The sequence below is a fragment of the Micromys minutus genome (assembly GCF_963924665.1).
Source record: "Micromys minutus genome assembly, chromosome: 2".
Classification (NCBI taxonomy): Eukaryota; Metazoa; Chordata; class Mammalia; order Rodentia; family Muridae; genus Micromys; species Micromys minutus.
In genome coordinates, this window is record NC_137971.1 from 64,869,905 (window position 1) to 64,892,076 (window position 22,172).

General features: G+C 42.7%; 1 protein-coding gene across 1 annotated transcript in view; it reads left to right on the top strand.

Moving 5' to 3' along the window:
• The window catches only part of ADAM12 (ADAM metallopeptidase domain 12), a gene marked incomplete at both ends in the record, with an annotated part of 311,848 nt that overhangs the window by 38,570 nt on the left and 251,106 nt on the right, over positions 1-22,172 (top strand). The window contains one exon of the mRNA XM_080911836.1: positions 9,799-9,896. Within this exon, the coding sequence (XP_080767962.1) occupies positions 9,799-9,896 (98 nt within the window). The remainder of the gene's footprint in view (positions 1-9,798; positions 9,897-22,172) is intronic.

Here is a 22,172-nt window from a genome sequence, read left to right on the forward strand (position 1 = left end):
CAAGTGAAGAGCTTTTCTTCTAAAGTGATGATGGCATTTGAAATGTAGTCAGCTCTGCCTTTTCAGTTAATCCTGATATTCATTTTCAGTCAACTACAAGAAAAAAACAATACAGTTCTTTAGTTTCACCATTTGTCAAATGGGGCTTGTGTGAGCCTCCACTGACCAGCCAAAGCTGAAAAGTTAGAAGCTAATGCTGTGTTTTCTCTTCCTTCTCACTCACGGGAGACCCATGAGGCCCAGCAAGCTACATTTATGTGCAGTGGAGACAATGTGGATTTAGGGCATGAATCCATGTGCAACCTTTATTGGAAGCAATAGCTATCTTTTTCTGCATTTCAAACTGACATCCAAAACATCTCTGCAGAACTTGATTGCTCTTGTATCTACATGGGCTCTGTCTTCCTCATGCTCAAGGCTATTCCTGGTAGTGCCAGGAGAATTGTGGGCCTTGTCATCAGGATCCCAGATGATAGATATTTTTTCATTTGTTTTTTTTCTCCATAATAAAAATAATATGTGCTGATTACCAAAAAATCAGATCTGTAGGAACATAAAGAAAAGAAACATAATGAATTCCTAGTGCCAGTAGCTCAAAGAAAACCAGCAGGACCATTTGGCTTTTTTTCAAACAGAAAAAGCAATCTGCCAAACTAAAGGGCATCAGGGTCCCCTTCCACAGCCATGACCTCAGGGCATCCAGGTCCTCTTCTCCATCTGTGACCTCACGTTAGTCTTCTGCCAGTCCTCTTGGTGGATGATGTCCTCAGCCTCAAGTGATTCGTAAAGGATTTGGGCCTCAGGAGTTCAGATTTCTTCCCCAAGGTCATACATACATGGCACCTCTTCTAGTTTTGGCCATACTGGGGTTTAAATGGAGGTCCTGTACATGCTAGACAAGCACTCAAGCATTGAGCTACATCCCAGGTCAAAGGTGCAGGCATTTCTCACTCACCTGTGCCTGGGTTGTTTCAGCACCATTTTATCAATATATCATGTGTCAGTCACTGCTCCAAGATCCCAAAACCAAAAGGCAAGTTTCCCTTTACTTCTTTACTGTCTTATAGGATAAATAAAGGCCAGTAAAAGTTTGTCTTATGTTCAGCCTCTTGTTTTTAGTCTCTATCGTGTCCTGGAGTACCTGGAAGGAACTTCCCATTCCCATCCATCTGCCTTGTCAAAGTCTGAAAAGCCTTGGCAGTGAACCCCTCTGTGCTTCACTACAACATCAGCATCTCCTCTTCCTTCTGAATCCATGTCCATGTTGTAGGAGAAGTGACCAGCAAATATTACAGCTGGTTGGGATCTGAAGTCCCAATGATGTCTGCCTGTATCCAAGCCTTCTTTAGATATACTGAGTTCCTCCAGAAAATTATTCATGTAAGATTCAGATTAGATTGTAAAAAGTTTTATGGTTGGGCTATATTTTATAAGTTTTTATATTCGTAGAAACACTAAGAAGCTCATACAAATGCTTCCCAGTTATCTTACAGTTACTCCCATCTTCCCACTTATTACATTATTGCTATATGTAATTCACACACAAGGATAATCATATCACCACAAAATCAAATAAGTCTGACCTTAGCCGTACTTCATTGACTTTTACCCAATGTGCTTTTCCTATTTCTGAGCCCATGCAGGAACCCAAGTGCACTGAGCTGGCATACCTCCTTGGGTTCTTTCTCCCTGAGGTGTATATCTTAGATTGTTCTGGTGTTTTATGACACTTGGCAGTTTCAAAGAGTCCTGGTCAGGAACATTTTAGGATGCATCTTTTGGAGATGCATTTTATTATGAGATTGAGTTATGTGTTGTGTGTAAGGAGAGAAGAGTCATGTGTGTGGAGGCCAGAAGTCAGCTCCAAGTATCATTTCTTAAGACCTATCCACCTTGTTTGTTATTTTACTTATTTGTATTTATGGTGTGTGTATGAGTGTTTTGCTGAATACATACATCATGTGTTTTCAGTGCCTATAAAGATCAGAAGACAGAGTTATAACTCCTGGAACTAGAGTTACAGATGACTGCGAGCTGTTATGGGGGTGCTAGGAATAGAACCCAAGCATATGCAAGTGCTTATAACAGCTGGGCCATATCTTCAAGATCCACCTTGTTTTTTGAGACAGGGCTCTTACTAGCCTGGTTAGGCTAGGTGATTTGCTGCTGCACCCTAGGAATTCTCCTTTTTCTACTACCCCCAAGTTGGGATCACAGCCACATGACACTACCTCCAGCATTTTTACACGAGTTCTGGGGAATCAAATGCACATCCCTGTGCTCTCATGACAAGCACTTTACCTACTGAGCTATCTTCCCAATCCCAAAGTACAGATTTTGAGAATAAAGATGGCTCATGAAATATGCTGTCATATCACACCATGTCATACCATACCATGTCATATCATACCATGTCATATCAAAAGCATCTTCCACCCACACAGTGCATCCCTGCTGATGTTGGCCTTGATCATTGGGCTGGACAGAGCTTGTCATTTTCCTCCACTGCAGAGCTGCTCTTTTCAACTTTATCTGTCTTAGACTCTTTTGAGGATTTTTAAGGTGTGTGTGTGTGTGTGTGTGTGTGTGTGTGTGTGTGTGTGTTTATAATTGAACTGCTAATTTTCACATAAAGAAGGTACAGATGGGATGAAAGGATGATGCTGTGTTCTTGGTTAAGTTTGAAGATGTAAGTCTGAACAAAGAGTATTTTTGTGTTAATGGGCACATAACCACCCCAGGACTCTAAAACAGGAAACTCCTATATGGCTTCTGCCTGATTTGATGTAGGTCTTTAGTATTCAGGGCTAATAAAATGCTAATTGATTTCCAGGGCCTTGACCTTGGCTTATTTTCAGCTTAAGATGACTTCTTTAACTTTTTTTTATTAGACTTCTAAAGAGCATCACAGCTCCTCCACCTGAGGCTCCTTTCCTACCCTATTGAGCATTTGTAGGAATTTTCTTTTGAAGAACTCAGTGGGTGATGCTTTGCTTCCTCTTGTCTTAGCATCCTCAACAGTTTGTCTTCTCACTGGCAACTGAATCTTGACATTTCCAAATTTTTAATATGAACCTCTGGTGTTCATAGAAGTAGTTACACAGGAAAAAAAAAAAAAAAAAACAGCACAAAGTCTAGATGCTCAAATCCTTATGTCCTAGACCAAGTTCACATTGTGGGTTTGTGAAGATCCTGTCCTGCATGGCCTCATTTGTGATTGCTGAGTCCCATGGGAGCCCAACAGGAAAGAGAATGGTACTATGAGAATTCTATCCCTCACAGTGATGGCTCTCAACCTGTGGGTTTTGACCCTTTGGGGGGGTGAATGACCTTTTCACAGAGGTCCTCAAAAACCATCTGAAAACACAGATATTTACATTATGATTTATAACTTTACCAAAATTACAATTATGAAGTAACAACAAAATAATGTTCTGATTGGGGAATCACTGCAGCCTGAAATACTGTATTCAAACTGTATTAAAGGGTTGCAGAATTAGGAAGCTTGAGAACCACTGTCTTAGAGAGTAGCAATAAAGTTGGCACTTAAAGGACAGTTCAGAACTAGCTCAGTGGCTCCATGGCAGTGGGCTGTACAGCAATGGTATCAGTCCCCATCTCTGGGGGCTGAAATCTTGGTCACTAGGATGCCATGGTCTGGGTTTGGCCTGGCATGATGCTCCTCTTTATAAGCTAGAGAAAGGAGGGATTGGGTCAAGCCAGAGCAGGTGTGGCTTAAGCAGAAGCCATGCTCTGGGTGACTTGGTTGTGACACATGGGTCATTTTGGAGATGTCTTCTTTGCCATCTTTTCTGTAACATCTAACAGCCATCACTGAAAAAATTCCTTTCTGAGGAGATGGGTCTGTAGTTTATAACATCCTTTTTGGCTGCCTTTAATCAGGTCTGAAAATGGCAGAAAGTGAGGAAAAGACAAGCACACAGACAAACACACACACACACACACACACACACACACACACACACACACATGGAGGGAGGGAGGGAAGGAGGGAGGGTGGGAGGGAGGGAGGGGGCACATACATGCAAGGGGGAGAGTCCATCCCTGCCGAAGATCATTTGCATTGAAAAACAAAGTAGCTACTGTTTCTTTTCTTTTTTTTTTTTTGTTTGTTTGTTTTGCACAACAAGGCTATTATGTACTTACTCTTTAGCCACTCAGCAAATGGTGTGTTAGGTTTACCCAGGATCAAAGAAGCTGGCAGCTTTTGCACAGTATGATCTTTCCACATTTCTTCTTTCGATAACAGTGAGTTTTGCCGATACCCAAATACAGATTATAAAAAAACAAACTGTATACAAACTGTGCATTTTATAAGGTCATATTTTTTGAATATATGCATCATTCAAGACTTCCTTTTATGGTTTGTCAACAAGATAGCTGCATTAAACACATTCTGATATCTCACAGCTGTGCGTAATTCATCCTGTCTACCCATGCTGCACAAATAAAAATTTTATTTGTACCATCTAAAAGAAATACTAGTGCATAAATACATAAGCAAAGCTCATAAGAAACAGCCTTCTGACCACAGATCCCATGAAGGGGATATTGTGCAACCAATTAAGAAGCCCAGCGATGGCTCCGTTACTCCTGTACACAGATAATAAACACTGTGCTCAGCAGATAGTACAGTTATGCAACTTCTCCAGAACCTTGCAAAATGTCTCACAAGCATTGGCCCAGTCTGCCTTCAGATTCTCCTAGGAATATCTAGACATAAAGTTTCTTTGTGAAGAACTTTGGAGCCAGAAGAGAGCCTTATTTTAGATCCAGAGCCTGGAAATAAATATGGGTGAAAGGGGAGAGTATTTAATGTTGGGCACTTTTGGCCCACAGGAAATCCAATAGCTATCGTTCTCTGCCACCATGAATGCCCGAGGAGGTAGAGGTGGTCCAAAGGCCAAGAGGGTTCTTTCCATTTGGTTATTTTTAGATCTCTGGATGATCAAATACAAGTTCCCCACCCACAGACCTTCCTTATGCTCCCAATGTCAAGGTATCTCTCCTAGGAAAGCATGTGGTAATGGCTCGATTAGGGGACCATGTACCATCTCCTTCTATCTGAGACAGCAGCTCACTCAGGTGGGCTATAGAACAAAGACCTTGCCTCAAACATCTAAAGCCAGTGGAGAAGACAATACAGTTCTGTCTTCCAGGTCTTACTCTGCCGTGACTGAGAAAGTATGTAGAAATATTCTATTTTCCTCTTGCTAGGGTTGGGTCATGGGGAATAGATGATACCAGATTTAAATCTCTTCCTCTGTCCAATTTATCAGGCTCCAGAACAAGTGGCTTTACATCAACTACTTTAACAAATTGACTTGTACTGATAATTTATACGGCAAGGACCGTCAGATGCCTGTACCCTCCTTCATGATAGTATGACCTGACTTCAAAGAATTCTGCAGTGGCCACAGTCACTTGGAATAGTTTTCAGTGGTGCTGGTAGTTCACAATTGCTGGTATCTTCAAAGGACGTTTACCTACTTCAACTACCCTACAAGCTCTTTCGTAACTACTTTGCACACTGTGATATGAATCTGCAGGAGCTGCCTAACTGGATCACAATCCACTATGAAGTATGGGTGTCATGAAGTTCCAGGCAAAACACCCAGGTGTCACTGAGGTTCCCAGAACAAAGACTTAGGAACCAGCTACAGCTGAGCTGCACTTTGTGTGACTTCCCTTGGCTGGTCACACTCAACTTGTCACAAAAAGAAGATAACATTCACTTTCCTTGGCTAATGTGATCTTTCTTCTACTGGGTCAGGAGGGTTTTCATCTGCAGCTCTCAAATCATGTATTCCCCAAAGCCAGCAATATCCCAAAAGTTTTCTCCTGGCTTTTCCCTCAAGAGTCTCATCTTCAGACACTCTCCTCACTGATTTTTCCTTACTGTTGGCTTTTCAAACATGATGCAGAGGATACAGAATGCAGAGCTCCTCCCTCCGCCTCCTTTCACAGCACACGTGCTGTCCTCTGGACCAGCCTTACAAGCTGAGTGCCTCTTCTGGCCATGCTTGGGACTGGAAGTTAATTCAAAAAGTTTTGTCTAGATCTAGAACATTTGCATATGCATATGTATTTCTATATATTTTGGAAATGGAATTCATGTATAAACATAAAAATTCATTTATATTTATATAAAAGAATTTTTTTAGTATATATGTGGTTTGTGTGTGTGTGTGTGTGTGTGTGTGTGTGTGTGTGTGTGTGTGTGTGTATGTACACATGATAGAAGCCAGAGGTCAATATTAGGTGCTGCTTCGATTTTTCAACCCCTTTTTTTCTTGGATATATTTTATTTACATTTCAAATGTTATACCCTTTCCTGGTTTCCCCTCAATAAACCCCTATCCCATTTCTTCTCCTCCTGCTTCTATGAGGGTACTCCCCCACCCATCCACCTTCTCCTGCCTCCATGCCCTGATATTCCCCTACACTGGGACATCAAGCCTTAGCTGAACCAAGGGCTTCTTCTCCCATTAATGCCCAACAAGGCCATTCTCTGCTACATATGCCTTGGGATCCATGTGTACTCTTTTCAAACCCCTTTTAAAATGATGGTTCTTAAAAACTCTAACCTCCCTTCTAGTCCACTACCCACCAGAAGTAATGCGGAAAAAAGGTTATTAGGATATGGGGAAAATTAACCAGTTTAGAAACTGTTCTTTGGAGCAAATCCCACTTGCATTGTCAGGAAATTAGCAATTCAGTTCACAGGTCAGCAGCGGCAGCTCCGTCCACTTGCAAACCCTTCACAATGTACCAGCGGTCCAGTTCAGTACTTTTGGAATAACAGTCAGGCCTCAGCATGAGTCAGCAGGAGGGACCAGGACCAGCAAGAATGCCAGAAGTTCTTTGTCATACCTCTTTCAATGAAGTGGAGATCAGCGAAGACCAGAGACCAGGAAGCATTGCAGAGCTACCCCGCCGCTGTCTGTTGTGTTGTCGTTATACTCATTCCAAAGATCACATGTCCTTCACGGGTCTTGCCTCAACTTAGCAAAACTCCACATGAGTCTGTATCACTGACATCACTCTACCAATCGCCCCAATTCCAAGGAAATGACAAGAAGCTGCCAGCACACCATCGGGAGTTACAACAAAAGGAACTCAACAGTGCACGTAAGAGGAACCAATATGTGCGTGTCATTATCAAAGAATCCTTCATCACACGCCCTTTTACATACTTGCTTTAGCAAAGCATCCTTTCACTTGTGTCCACTTCAGAAAAACTCTCCTTCTTGTGTTTGCCCCTTCCAACACAACTGACTCTCCAAAGAACCTTTACGTTTCTACATTCATTGAGTTTCTTCCTCTATTTCATTCCAAACTATTGTTGTTTTTTGTTGTTGAGATGTTATTATCTTCTTGCTGAGTCTAGAACTCAAGGATTTGCTAGACTGACTTGCCAGTGAGCAACAAGTTTCCATTTGTGTCTGCCTGCCTCACACTGCCATCCCTTGCTTTCTTATAGGTGCTGGCAGTCTGAAGTCAGATCCCCGTTCTTGTATGGCAGGCACTTTATGGGCTAAGCCATCTCCCAATGCCCATTTATGTTCCACATGCTGTTTAAATCCATTACTACATATACTTTATCACATTCAGTATTAGAATACCTGCATCATGACTGTGACATCACCAGGAGTCAAGCACAGAATTTTACATTGATGGTAGCATCTCGAGATTGAGAATGCTTGTATGGGGGGTGGTTTCAGAGAGTGGATTCTCAGGTTAAAAATACTCTGCTAGTGTTCATTCAACCATCTCTCTGCCAAGTATGTCCATCATAGGGTAGATCCCCCTATGTCCATATGTTAGACATAGGACCAACACCGCTGAGTCTCCTGGGGTGGAGTGTATTTAAGAGGCCAGCATTTCCATTCTGTAGATAGAAAATTCTAGCCTCAGATGACAGTAGGAAGAGCTGGCCTAAGTAGACAGATGGGCTTTCTGAAGGGAAGCATCTGAATGACCATGGGACCAGGAATCCATGCTAGCGAACCCTTGATGCACAATCTGTGAGCCCCCTGGAGGCACCAGGGATGCGGTTGTGTCAGCATGATGCACTGCATCCAGGTGGATTTCTGATGTCTAACATCCAGACACCACCTTTCTCTCTGGCTTGTGCTCCCCTGGTATGTCCAGATGTCACTTCTGACACAGAAATTAATCTCTGAACATTTGTGTTGTCTGGTCATGGTAGTAGTTTCTTTACATGCTGGGGCCAAATACTTAACAAAAGCAACTTTTTGAATCTACAGCTCACGGGAACCATCCATCATGGCAGGAAAGACAAGGAGTCAGGAGTCTCAGGCTCCTGGTTCTATTGCATCCACAATGAGGAAGCCAAAGTTGAATGATGTTGCTTAGATCACTGCTTTCTTTTTATTACATCTGGAATTCTAGCCATAGGAAGGTTTCACTGACTTTAGGGTGGGTCTTCCCACCACAGCTAACCCAATTATAAACTCCCTCTTAGACTTGCCTAGAGGTTTCTCTCCTTGCTCCAGACAGCAGTAACGAATATTAGCCATCCCAGCACTGTTGCTCCCCCATTACCTGACATGTGCCCATGTTCCTTTTTCCTTCTTTCCAAGATGGCTGAGGTTCCCAGTACATTTCTCTGCCTCTGGGCATGCTCCTGACTTTTCACCCCATGCTACTCAACAACCAAGAGTTTAGAAAGCTTGCGGCCAGCTTGAGATTGTTCTGGAAAGGCTACAGGAGACAGTTAACGTTCCAGTAGTAATCCTTTTGTAACCTGACTATAACTGCAGACTTCCACTTCGAGAATGATAAAACGGTGTGGATTTAGAAGTATTAAGGGAATTGTAAAATGTCTAGGATTAAAATTTCAATACCGTTTGTGCCCCATAAATATGAAGTCTTTAGTAACTTGAAACTGTGCGATTATGACTCAGGTCTGAAAATCATGAATTCTGGCTGAAGAAATGGGAATAACACGTGGGGGAATCTGGTCCCATCCCTCACCTCCAGGCCCATGCTGTGAGCCCACCAAATAGCAAGTGTGTGACCTCATAGGCGAACAAGTCCAGAGAAATCACCATGCTGGTTATGAAAGTGATACACCCTCCAGAAGAGAAAATGTTATTCTTTCCATGGGTTTGCTTATGGAAATGGGGCAGAATTGAACCTGTGGCCTGTCAGCCGCCTCAGACAAGACTCCACGAAACAAGTGCATTGAATAACTTTTGAAATGACTTTATTTAAAAATAAATAAGTGAATAAACCTGTCCAGTCAGTCTGAACTGGCAAATTAATTTTATCTATAGAATCACTTACCAGAGCATATAAATTAGACTTTCTAAGTGCCCAGAGGAGACTTGGCACGGTGTCTAACAGATTCACTGAGACTTAAGTAAATGGATTTAGTCTTAATACAGCTAAGGCCTTGGGACTTTTAATAGAGTTGATCTTAAGTGTACCACTAATTTATCATTTTTAAAAGTCACTGCATGTGCACTTTGGTTGCTAACTTAAGGACTGAATTATATACTTTGCCTGAACTAATAATCCAACATGGATTACAGAAAAATTCAATTTGTTGTCTTTAAGGTACAATATTTTAACGTCGAGATTGACAGAGAATTTATTTGTTCTTAATGCCTATGGTGATTTAATGAATTCTAGCATTTCCCTGGGCTCATTCAACTTCCAAGTATTTTCACTGTGCCATTTTTGTAATAAGCTTTTGATGCCAAATTCCTCCACCAGAATGAAAACCCAGCTGCTTTTCTTTTGATTTAGGAGTGAGTTTGTGGGACCAGAGAGGAGCTTACAAAGTGGCCAGAGCCTCCCTTCTGAGAAAGGACCCTGGGATCCCCGGACAGAGCATCCAGGCCAAGGTCAGATGTTTGTTTTCTTTTGGCCTCCCTTCTTTTCTCCCTCCCTTCTTCCTTCCCTCCCTCCCTTCCTTATTTCCTCCTCCCTCCCTTCTCTATCCCCCCTTCTTTCTTTCCTCCTCCCTCCATCCCTTCTCCATCTCTCCCTTCATCCCTCCCTCCCTCCCCTCCCTTCTTTCCTTCCTTTCTTTTTAACCCTCAGCTTTGAGGTAGCAAAGTTTCAAAACTGTGTTGACCAAACTGGTATTCTGTTCATGCTTTGTCTTTACCCATTTCAGTGTAAACTTTGTCCCTTTGAAATGAGAGCTCTGTTCCTACAGGAGTTAAAATGAGTTCAATTCTGGTGGAGCAGCTCTAACAAGAGGCTCAGCAATGATAGCATCTACTGAGATTAATTTGGGAATGAAGTGGAGAGATAGATCATCAGTTAAGGCCCCTTGTTGCTCTTACAGAGTACCTGGGTTCAGTTCCTAGCACTCACATCAGGTGGCTCACAGCCGTCTGTGACTTCAATTATATGGATCTGACATTTGCTTCTGGCCTCTGTGCATACCAGTCATACAAATGGTGAACACACATACATTTAAGCAAGCATTTATATACATACAACAGTACATCCATACAGTAGTAATACCTCTTTCAAAAATTATCTGAGCGGCTGTTGAGAATATAGCTTAGTGATACAACATTCTTCTAGCCTGCATGACACCCTGGGTTCAACTCCCAGCACAGCCAAACACCAAACATTACAAGACACATAACTTCTGCATTCGGCTAACTTGAATGACAGCTATTTTCGTATTAATCAACATTTTGGTTTTCCCCAATCAGTTATTAATGAAAATGCTTTTATACAACAAAAATTCACCATGAGTTTTAATATAGTTTAAGCCTTGTTTACTTTTGACAGGTTTGATTTGCACCTTTTGTGGTATGGCATAAACAATAGGAATTTTGCCAGTTGACACATTGGTGGGTTTCATCTGCCAAACAGACATGACTTTCTTAAATTCCAGAATGCATAGCAACAAAAGATGATGAGATCCATAGAAACCCGAGTCCTTAGGAGAGATCACAATGGTGGGTTTCTCCTGGTGAATTTTTTAGGTCATTTTTCATGATAGAAAACAGATTTCCAAAAAAAAAAAAAAAAGAAAAAGAAAAAAAAAAAAAGGCATCAAGCTGTAGAAATCCCATGTAGCTTCCCAGAATGGTCACTGGGCCCCTCTGTATGGGGACAGATGGGATGATTTATATCCTCCATTTATCTCCTGGAGAGCATGCATTTGAAACTGTTTTAGGAGAGGTTAGTGGTTTGGCTAAAGGAGCCAAGTACCCAATCTGCACTTAGGGGGAAAATCTGTTTTGTAGAGGTGGTCCCAAATAGTGTATATTGGAGGACAAGGAAGCAGATTGGCACTCACTGATGCTGTTTTCTAGGAGATAAAGCAGATTAAAAAAAAAACTCCCATCATGCTACTCATCAATCATATTAGGAAGTGATGGATGCAGAAGAAGAGAAATATACTGCTTAACAAAGAATATATATATACTAAAATATTTATAGGCACTGGGTCGGCAGAGTGGCTCAGTGGGTAAAGAGGCTTGCTACCAAGCTTGATAATCTGAGCTCAGACTCCAGGACCCACATGGTGAAAAGAGAGAACCAATTTTTTCAAGGTACTTTTTACCTCTACCCCCCGACACACACACACACATACACACACACACACACACACACACACACACACACACACACAGGTTTTCAGGTGGTGGAAAACATGATAAAGAGTTTTTCCTGGAGTATACTTGCCAGTATCAGTGTTTACAAGTATGAAATATCTGTTTAGATTTGAATTTTATATCAATAGTGAGGGTGTTTTTTAAGTATAAATATATTCTATATAATATTTGGGACATACATGTCCTACAAAGGTCTTCATGTCCTAGTATATAGTTCATTAGAAGTGCAGTTCTGGCTGACAATCTTGTGTTTATGTATTATCAGTCCTGAGGTGAACTAGTCCAATGACCTGCCGTGTTGATGGCTCGGTTTTGTTTTGGCTTCTGGCCTTGGCTTCATCGTTTGTGTTCATTGGCCATTGGGCAGGTACCATGAGGCATAAGGAGAAAGTAGTACATCATTTCTGACCAAGTTCCTTTTCCATAAGATGCTCTACATCACCAGGAACTAGGAAGTACTGTTGGATACAGTTCCTAATTCCTGTGGGATTCTGCCCCAGAAGGAGAAGCTAAGGTAAACTGCATTCAGGTGACTCCATGGTATTGACAGTATTTAAGAGAATGGGGACAAAAGTGAGTTAGTGACAGCTTTCTTAGTGTTTGATGCCACAGGGCTCAGCGTAGCACACAGCTGTGACGCTAGCATCAGGTGACGATACTTGCAATCCATGTTCACATTCAGATTACTGGCAAAGCTCTTCCAGAATGGGGTCAATGTAGATTGTCTATTGATGTGGCTTCCATGGACTCCTTCATGCAATGGACACATCTGTTTGATCTGGTCTGTAGTTATTTATCTGCCCCATTTATCAGCAGCAGTCAAGAACCAACTTTGAAATTATATCAACACAATAACTCTCCACACAAGTCTTCTCCTAGGCAAATATTTGTAAAGCCTACATGGTGCCCATTGTGTTTACAAACAGATTCATATTTTTCTGTCCCTTGATTCCTTTGACTCAGCTCATTTTTAGAAGTCTACCTTATGTAGTGGACGTTTGGTCAACAAATGAGGCAAGCAAGCCTTTGCCCCCTGTGCCTTATATTCCAGTGAGGAGTGTGTAAATAAATTCAGATTGTCATTCAGAAGGAATGAGTATTAGGCAGGCATCCATGGGGTGGTACAGCATGGTAGAAAGGCCAGGAAAGACCTTCTAAGAGATGCAGGATTTTTACCTTATCCACTGAGTTTCACAGAGCTAGGGTGTAAACAGTTTATATTCAAGGAACAGGAAGGAGCTGGATTTATAACCATCCCACTGTACACAGTGAGCATATACCATCTTACATTTAGGTCACTGGCTGTGAGAAAGTTGGAGCAGCATCAAGAAAGAGAAGGAGGCAATAGTAAGAACTGGTCAGACTGGAGAGTATTATCAAGGAGTGTCAGGTATATCTACCAGTAGATTAGCAAGATATTCCCTGTTGTCTGAGTTCTGGATACACAGAAGGAACTGCCATCATGGGCATCCTCAGGGAGGAAGGATCCCTATTTGATATGGTTTCCCTACATCATCAAAGTGCCATGTTTCCTGGTTCTCAGTCGGTGTGTATATTAGATCTGCCTAGAAGTGTATTATAAGTGATCATTTCCTTTTGGCTCAGGAGAAGGCACAAGAATCTTCCTTTTAAAACGTCCCTATATTCCTCAGGGACTAACCACTGATACATTGCCCCAACTTGAGCAAATATACCCACATTCATGCTCACATAGGCACCTCTAATTAAATATAGCAGATCACACACAAAGAGGGGCATGGAAGTGGGAAGACTTAGAAAGAAGAGATTTGGTGTGTGTGTGGGGGGGGGAGAACAATGATTCTCAACCTGTGGGTTATGACTTTTGAAGGTTGGAATAACCCTTTCACAGGATGCATTTCAGATATTCTACATATCAGATATTTGCACTACAATTCACAATAGTTGCAAAATTACAGTTATGAAGTAGCAACAAAAATACTTTTATGGTTGGGGGCCACTACAACATGAAGAACTGTATTAAAGGGTCACAGCATTAGAACAGCTGATAACCACTATGAGAAATGAGGAGGATTATCACCTAGAGAGCATGTATAAAAGTGTAAAAGAATAAATTTGTAAATGTCCTTGGAGAGTTTTAATGAAAATGCAAGGTTTTGAATTTGGAGGTGGTGTTGGGACTACACGCAGTGCTGAAATGCCAGTCAATGAGACCAATAACTTAGACAGAGGTGCAGCTGGGCACGCCCTCCTTGTATCCATCTTTTTCTCTTGTCAAAAGCTGTTGCTGACGCTGATGCTGAGTTGAAAGAGTATGTGTGGGTGGAGTGGGATGGGGATAGGGCCTTGCTGTAGTTAGGGAGCTTCCTGCCTTCTGTTGGTGAGCCGGTTGGCTTTGCTGTAACATGGCACTGTCTTAGCACGCTCCGTCATCTCAGGGACATTGTAAGACTGAGGTAGAACAATGACTTTCAGAATACTCTGGGGCTTGGACATTATTGTACAGATGCAAGGTGATACTGGGAGTTTAAAGTGTCTTTGGGGACCCATCTCCAATGTCATGTCTCGGAAACATCAAGCTTAGGCTCGGGGAAGGCATGTCACATTGATTGAGCATGAGATGGTCTCAGTGGAACTCAGCCTTCAAATGCTCCAGGAAATGTCCAATTTCTAGCTTCCTCACATCGCAATGAAATTATGGAAATTGCACATGACATGAAAAATAAGAGGCCAAAGGATTAAAGAGGTGGGGGGGGGGGACAGAACTTCCCTTAGCAGATGTTAGGTCTCAAATATCCAGAAGTGACTCATTACAACAGTAGAGGCAGATTCTGCTCAAACAGATAAACTTAACATTTCCCAAGCCCAGAAAACTGAGCCCAGCTCTTGTGTTAAGTGGCTGTTCCTAACCATTCCTCCATAACCAGTCATCTGAGAAGGCTGGCTCACGTTCTCTGGCCCCCCTTCTCACATGCCCTCCTTCCCTTGGGGGTAGCAGTTTCTAATACTTCATCAAAACTGCCTTTCCATTCTCTGAAGCCAATGCATGCCTTCCTTCTCCCACTTCTCTCAACCCTGAGTCACTCTTTTTTGAAAGTCTTTTTTTGGCTCTCAAAAGCCTGTTCTTTTCATGTTTAAGTGTGTGTGTGTGTGTGTGTGTGTGTGTTTGAAAGAGATGGGGGAGGAGAGGCCTAAGTGTGAAGGTCAGAGGACAACTTTGCAGAGTTGTTTATTGACTTTCACTGTGGGATCTGAGATACAAGGGCAAGTGAAGCCTCCTCGTCTCTGGGGAAGCTCATAGACTGTGATAAGTTGGAACAAATACTTAGTATCATGTGACTTTCAAGGTTAACTTAGATTACAATGGACTGAGAATTTCTGAAAATTTGCAGAGGCAGCACAAATAAATCATTCTCCTGAAGCCCATGCTCAGTTTCCCCTGTCATTCATTTTCATGTTGATATGACATGTTTACAACAATTAATGATAGTGTATGTATCCACATCCTCTCTCAGCCTGATAGAGAAATTAAGGTTATTTAAAAGAACGTGTGAATTCTGAAAAGGATATGGGGCCTAAAATTCAGCTGAAGAGCTTATTTTCCCAAAAGCAACTTGACAAACATTAGCAGAACTTTGGTAATTTCAGATTGCAACAAGGATGAGGGTCTTTCTTTTTTATTTCCCAAGAGGTTCACAATACTCAGCTGGTGAGGATTGTTCTTCACAGTCAACAGGTACAGCAAAGATGCTTTTTGTGCAACCAAACATTCAAGTTTACTTTTTGGAACGTGTTCTTACTCTTCCTTTTTAAAAAGAGACTCGGTTTCAAACCTACCACCAGAGTGTCCAAGAGTATCACAGGCAAGTCATCAAATCATGTTAAAGTAACATCTACAGTGGGGATGGAGCTGGACTAACATCTCTGAAGCCTTGTGGTTTGGTCCCCAGTACTGGGAAGAATACCTTATCCACAGAACCACTGGATAACTGCAGCTCTTGTCAATGAAGAAGGTTCATTACTGTGATAAAGCAGCATGACCAAAGTGACTGAAAGAAGAAAGGGTTTATTTTGGTTTTGATTTCAAAGGCAAATTCATATGTGGGGGAAGCATGGCAGTAGGAGCAGCCCAGCCCCCTCTAGTTAACATCTGATATCTCTGCACTTAGTACCACTAGGTCATTGTTGACTAAAGCCATCCCTATTCAGACTTCCTTAGTTTCCTCCCTAACATTCTTATTTCTTCCCAGAAGCCTTTTCGAGAGTCCTCCCTTTATTAGCCTCATTTCCTCCAAGATTTTTCTTACCTGTCATCTTTTCTGAGACTTGACTTGTTTTGGATGACCTTGACAGTCTCCAGGACAGATCAGAGGGCTCACAGTTTAGACTGTGCCTGAACTGTGACTGTCTGATGCTTTGCTCTCGAAAGGAAATGGAGGAACGTCTCACTCTTCCACATTTTACCAGGTCCACAATTGAGACTGGGATAAAGCTAGTGCTGACCATGTTCCTGCAGCCTTCTCCCACCGTCAAGTTCTCTTCCCTGCCATCCAGTACTAGGAAGTCACTCCATACCTGCCTCTAAGGAGGAGAAGGGATGCTACCTGTCCAGAAGGGACAACTAGGTACCTTAAAGTCTTGTACTTGTGAGATTTGTTGAGGTTTTTCCCTCTATTTTCCTCTAAATTTGATCACTTGATTATGACAATATGGATTCCATAAACATCCTACGCTTCAGATGGTGATCCAAAACTTCAGTTTATTTTGTTGTTCAAACTGTTTCTGTTTTGACCATTGGAATTTCTTTTAAGTGGTTCCTGTATCCTAGTGATGTGTGTGTGTGTGGGCATGCGTGCACATGTGTGTGCATGTATGTGTGTGTGTGTACATGCATGTGCATGCATGCACACAAGTATATATTCTTGATAGATTTTAAAACAGCAGATCTCAAATGCTAGGTCGTGGCTGAGGCATGCCACTTGTAGAAACAGTGTGGGAGTGTCTTGTTTTTGTTTTGCTGTACCTGGAGAGGCCTGTTTTTAGCCATCAATTCTTGTGACTGAGATAAAATCATCAAGTTTTTCCCCTGAACAAGCTGTTAAAGTTAACTCCCGGTTCTCAGCATTTGACCTGGATCTGGTGCTTGCCATTCCCCGAGCTGACCCAGGCCTCAGCACTGCCTTTCTGCTAATTACTTGAAATTAATTTGACCTTTCTCTAAAAGAGGCAAACAGGAAGACTTTATTGAGCTGGCATAGCCAATTTCTCATTGTTTTCCTCAGCAGAGATACTAAGGGTCTTCCTTTTCCTTGACCCACTAATTTCCCCAGCACATAATTTAAAGGCTTGGTCACGAACTCAGAACAGAGTCAGTGAGAACCAGAACTAAAAAGGCCAGGGCTGTAGGTCATGGCAGGGAGGATTACTTGTCTCCATGGGAACAATTCCTGGCTCAGTTCCTTGACCTTACCTAACAAGCGTTTTTTTTTTTTTTTTTTCTCCCTGGAAGAACTACTCAACAGCTATTCCCTGCATAAGATCCCAATGACAAAACAGAATTTGATTCCATCAAAGCTTCTGGAGAGATAGTAGATTTCTTGGACTGACTGAAGGAGGGGGTAGAGCTACTGGCAGGAGATAGATGAAGCTAACCTGCCACACTGGAAAACCTAGCATGGCTGATGGCTTTTGTAAACTAAATTGATGGAGATGCTTTCTTTAGTCTTCCCTAACCCTCAGCTACCCACAACCTATCTGGATGATCTTACTCACAGAAGCAGCTACAAATCAGAGTCTCTACAGACTCAGAGTTCTTACTGCTTTTTCTTAAAGACACAAATGATAAAAAATGAGGGGCACTGACCAGCTCTTAAAAATGCTTTTGTCATCAGATAAATGTGTTTGGAAGATGAGGTCTGTAAGAATTATTTTACATTTTCCACCCAATAGGTGTTAATAATACCTCCCTGCCTCCCCAGGCATGTCCATGGACAAACATGTAAAATGAATGCTATGCAATAGAGGGTGGGAAGCATTTGGGCTCCAGAGTCCAGTGGTACAAAACCAGCTCAGCTTCTGGGGGACTTGGCCCTGCCTAGCAACCAGGTTCCAGAGAACTTCTGATATAAAAGCTTTAAAGGGAAAAGGTGCCAATTGAAGATGGTCCAGTGCTTTTTCTCCATGTTCTTTTGGTATGTTCATTTAGTTGGCATTTCAGAACTGCTGTGCTGCTGATTGCTCAGACAGGACCTTTGAGATTGCTACCTCCTCCTACAGCACACACACACACACACACACACACACACACACACACACAAAAGAACTAAAGACTACCCCAGGGAAGATAATTCTGTCACCGCCCCCTTTGAATTCCAGCACTTTCCTTTGTAGTTCAAAACAAGACCATTGGGGCACATCAGCTTCAGTCCTGCAGATTCAGCTGATAGGATGTATTTGCTTGCCAAGGCTGGCCTTAGTGGGTTTAGATGCTGGCACACTATAAGTGGGCTGTGTATTAATGCATCAGCTCTCTGGGAACTGCAGTCCACTGGGCTCTCTGTGCTAGGGTACAATTCCCCATGCTCAGAGGCACCAACCGAAGCCATTCATCCTGTCAACTTCAGGTCTTGACTACTTAGGAAGTGAGGAACCTCTGTCCTCTAGACTGCTAGCCTTACTCATAGTCCTAAAAGAGGAGAGAGGGACAGTGTTTTGAGGCCCACCTCCATGGAATCCCAGAGGCTACATTTCCAGCCTGCTGTTTGGTTGGCAGGTGCTGAGCCCAGACTGGTTCAGTCTGGAAGCCGCTATGGGGAACGCCCAGATTGGGAACACTCTCTGGACATCCTGGAGTTTCCAGGGTCAAATGCATAGCATATTCTGATTTTCATGGCGCACTGGCCAGTTGCCCAGATGGAGTTAAGAGTTGCTGACTGTGGAGACAGACAGGAAGGTATTCTGCAGACACAGAGGAAACATCAAATGCTAGTGATAGGCGGGAACCAGAGGCAAACCTTTGGCCCCAGCAAGCACGAGGAAAAGGCTGGCAGACAAAGCTGGCAAGACAGGAAATGAGTTGGAGACACTTTAAAGATGTCTTCCTATAAAATAATCGTCCAGAAGTGGTAAAAAAAAAAATGCCTTTAGTTAGGCCCACATGCCTAAAGGTAACACGTATACATTTTCTTTTTCAGTGAAACCTTGCCAGTTACAAAGGCCCATATCTTCAAATTCCCCAAATGTCAGCTCACTTGAAATTGACCTATTATGCTCATTAACCTCAGAGGCAACTCCTTGCAAGAAATTCCTAGAGCTATGACAACAAATGAATTTAGCTGTTTTGTTCAAAGCAGCTGAAACTGGAGCAGGGCCTTGTCATTTCCTTGCTTTCTGTTATGGGTTCAAATGAGGGCTTTCATTTTTGTACACAGACTCACCTCTGGGCAGCCAGAGGCAGCCACAGAGCCCTGCTTTCTCCCCTCCTCACATGGCGAGCATTGTAGGAACTGTGCATTGAGCAACAAGCTGTAACTCTCTGCTTGTTTATTGTTATTATTTCTGTGCTGTCTGTGTGTGTGCTCAATGTATATGGGAGTGTTTGTGAATGTGTACAGGTGGGTGTGAAAATGTGCACATGTGTGTGGGAAAATATGAAGAGTCAGAGAATTTAGCTCTGGTGCCATTTCTCCATCACAACCACCATTTTGTTGTTGTTGTTGTTGTTGTAGAGACAGATGTGGAGCTTGCTAGGTAGGGTAAGCTGGCTGGCCATCGAGCCCCAAGGATTGTCCCATCTCTGTCTCATTAGCACTGTAATTACAAAGGTGTACCACCATGTGTGGCTTTAAAAAAATGGGGCTTAAACTCAGAGCAGCACTTTACTCACTGAGCTCTCTCCAGCTCTCTGTTTGTTTTTATGTGATTATAATTCCTGCTATACATAAGATAGGCTCAGTACTCGAGTCCCAAGGAAGTGCAGCATTGTCAAGTGAAGCATGGTCTTGGGCACCATGCTGTAGAGCTGAAATTCCATTTAGAGGAAACTGAAAGCTGCTGAAAGCTTAAGAGCAGGCAAGGTGACATTTGGGAACTGTATCTTTGAGAGGGTCTGAAAAGAACATCATTGGAAATAGAGTCAATGGGCTCTTAGGTAAATCTTTTTTCTTGAAATGCCCATGATGCCTCCCTTGGATGGTTCAGTCATGTTCCATTTATGAATGGAAAGTAATCCCTACATTTGTCCCTAGTGAGAAACAGAAATTTGTAATTCAGGGCCCATGAAGTGATGTTCCAACTACCACCTGGGCTTGCCCTGCCTCCCTAAGGCTTACCCTGCCCTAATCCCTCTGCCTGGGATCTCCCTTCAGAGCCAGCTCAAGCCATCTTCTGTCCCCAGGAATCCCAGATGCTTGCTGTTTGCCCTCTCCTGAGAATCAGGTCTCTTTCCCAGGAACTACTGTCTCCTCTTTCATACTTGGATTTTACCTCATACTTTGCTTTGGGTTCAGAAGAGCCCTACGATATGTCTCCTGAACGAACCAGTTTTTAACTTTGCTTGTGAGTATGCCCAGCATTGTCCCATCTATCACAAGGTATCAGGGACACTTTGTCAGCCATCCCCTTTCCTTCCCTGCTGCTTACTGAAGCATATGGCTACCCGTGCTTCATAGTCCCGGTTCTACTTATTCTTTCTTTGATCCATGACATTCTGCCTGCCTCGCCTTTCTTTATCCTGTTTGCATCCTGCTTAAATGTCTGATTCCCCAACCGAACTTTCCATCCCAAGAAGGGAGACATGTGGCCTTCATTTCCCAGTCTTCTGAAGAGCCTGCCCTGAAAGCCGGTGTAATGGGACTCATGATGGCAGATCACAGCAGAGCTCCACTGGGCTAACATCTTGATGCAGGTGTTGTTTGGGTGAAGTCTGAGTTTTGTGGTTTTCTCTCCCCACACCCATCTGTATTCTATCTAGCCTAGCAAAATCAGTGAGCTCCAGCTCAGTGATAGACTCTGTCTTAAAAATACAAGGTGACCAGCACCTGAAGAACAACATCCAAGATCTACATCTGCTTCCCCTACACGCACACAAGCATGTGCACATAAGCACAGACACAGACATGCGCAAACACTCACACATGAGTACACACAAACACAAGCACATACCACATACACTCAATTATTATTATCTTATGATCTTAGAGCATATTTTTACAAGACACAATTTTCCCTTCTCACATATATTCTTTCACCCTGGCCACACCACACTTCTAAACATATTCAGAAAAATATAGATAGAACTATATAATTTCTTGAAAAAAAATCAAGATGTCCAGAGATATTTGAATTTAAGACATACAGTACTGTTTTAGTACAAGTGTGATGTGTGCAATGAGGGGACCCTTTGAGAGAGTGGCCAAGGGGGCTTGATACTTAGGGGTCGCTTAGCGCCAAGTTCAGAAGTAGTTTCCTTCGGGCCTTGCCTCAACTGATCGTTAATGAAATATGCCATCCCCTAAGGGCAGAGGCCCCTGTTTTCTCCTCCATTAGGATCTGTGACATCACCTTACAATGCAGGTGCTCAGAAAATCTCTATCATCCCCCTCTGGGTACACATTTTCATATTTTGTCTTACCAGATGTGAGTTGACATTAATAGTTTTCCTAGTATGAGCTCTTGATTCTGCATTATAGATTTTCCTTTTTTTTTTTTATCTCTGAAGAAGATACTTGTATGTTCCCATTAGCAATGACAGCACCACCCTGAGAGGTAGTTTACAATAAAAGACAATAGAATTGTGCTTATGCCTTTTGGCATCGGGACCCTGTGCTCTGTACTGCTGCTTCCTTACCTGTGTCTACTTCTCTCCCCTACCTCAGTCTCCAGGCATCTCAGAGGCAGCTCAATGTGGTTGGTGCCTGCCCTTTCCCATAGGTTGTTGGGTAACTGCTACATTTTAGCCCCTTACTGCCATCTGTGTGGGTCTTCTCTTGACAAAGTCAGCAATGGCCTTGAAAAATGGCTGGCCCTTTCAGTCACTGCTGGCCCTGGTTCTTGATGTTTAGAGTTGATCTTTTCTTCTTGTTGCCATGACTGCACCTGGAGTTCTATGTTTCTTTCCTCTCATTGTGCTCCTTCCTTCTCTTCCTCCTCATTGGCCCTGACCGGCACACCAGATGATTGGGCCATCACCACTGTAGCATGGCTTCAAGTCTTCACACATACCCCTGAGTCAATCTTCTGAAAAGCTTAAGCACATACAACCTTCTCAAATCACCCCACCTTTGTCATTGTGCCTCTTTCTCCAGCTATTGGTTTCCTGCATTGACTCTCTCTGCTTTCACAAACTGAGTGACTGACTGACTATTTGCCCAGGAACCCAGCCAGCTTCTAAGCATGCATTTCACTCTCTGTACTGTGATTGGACCCCCTTGAATTTTGTTTTCTTTTTCTGGACTCAGCTGTTTCAACCTTTCTTAGAATGAACTCTGCCTGGGAAAGATATTCCATTGGTGTTAATTACTTAACAAACAAACTGACTCTTAACTAAATGATGGAAAC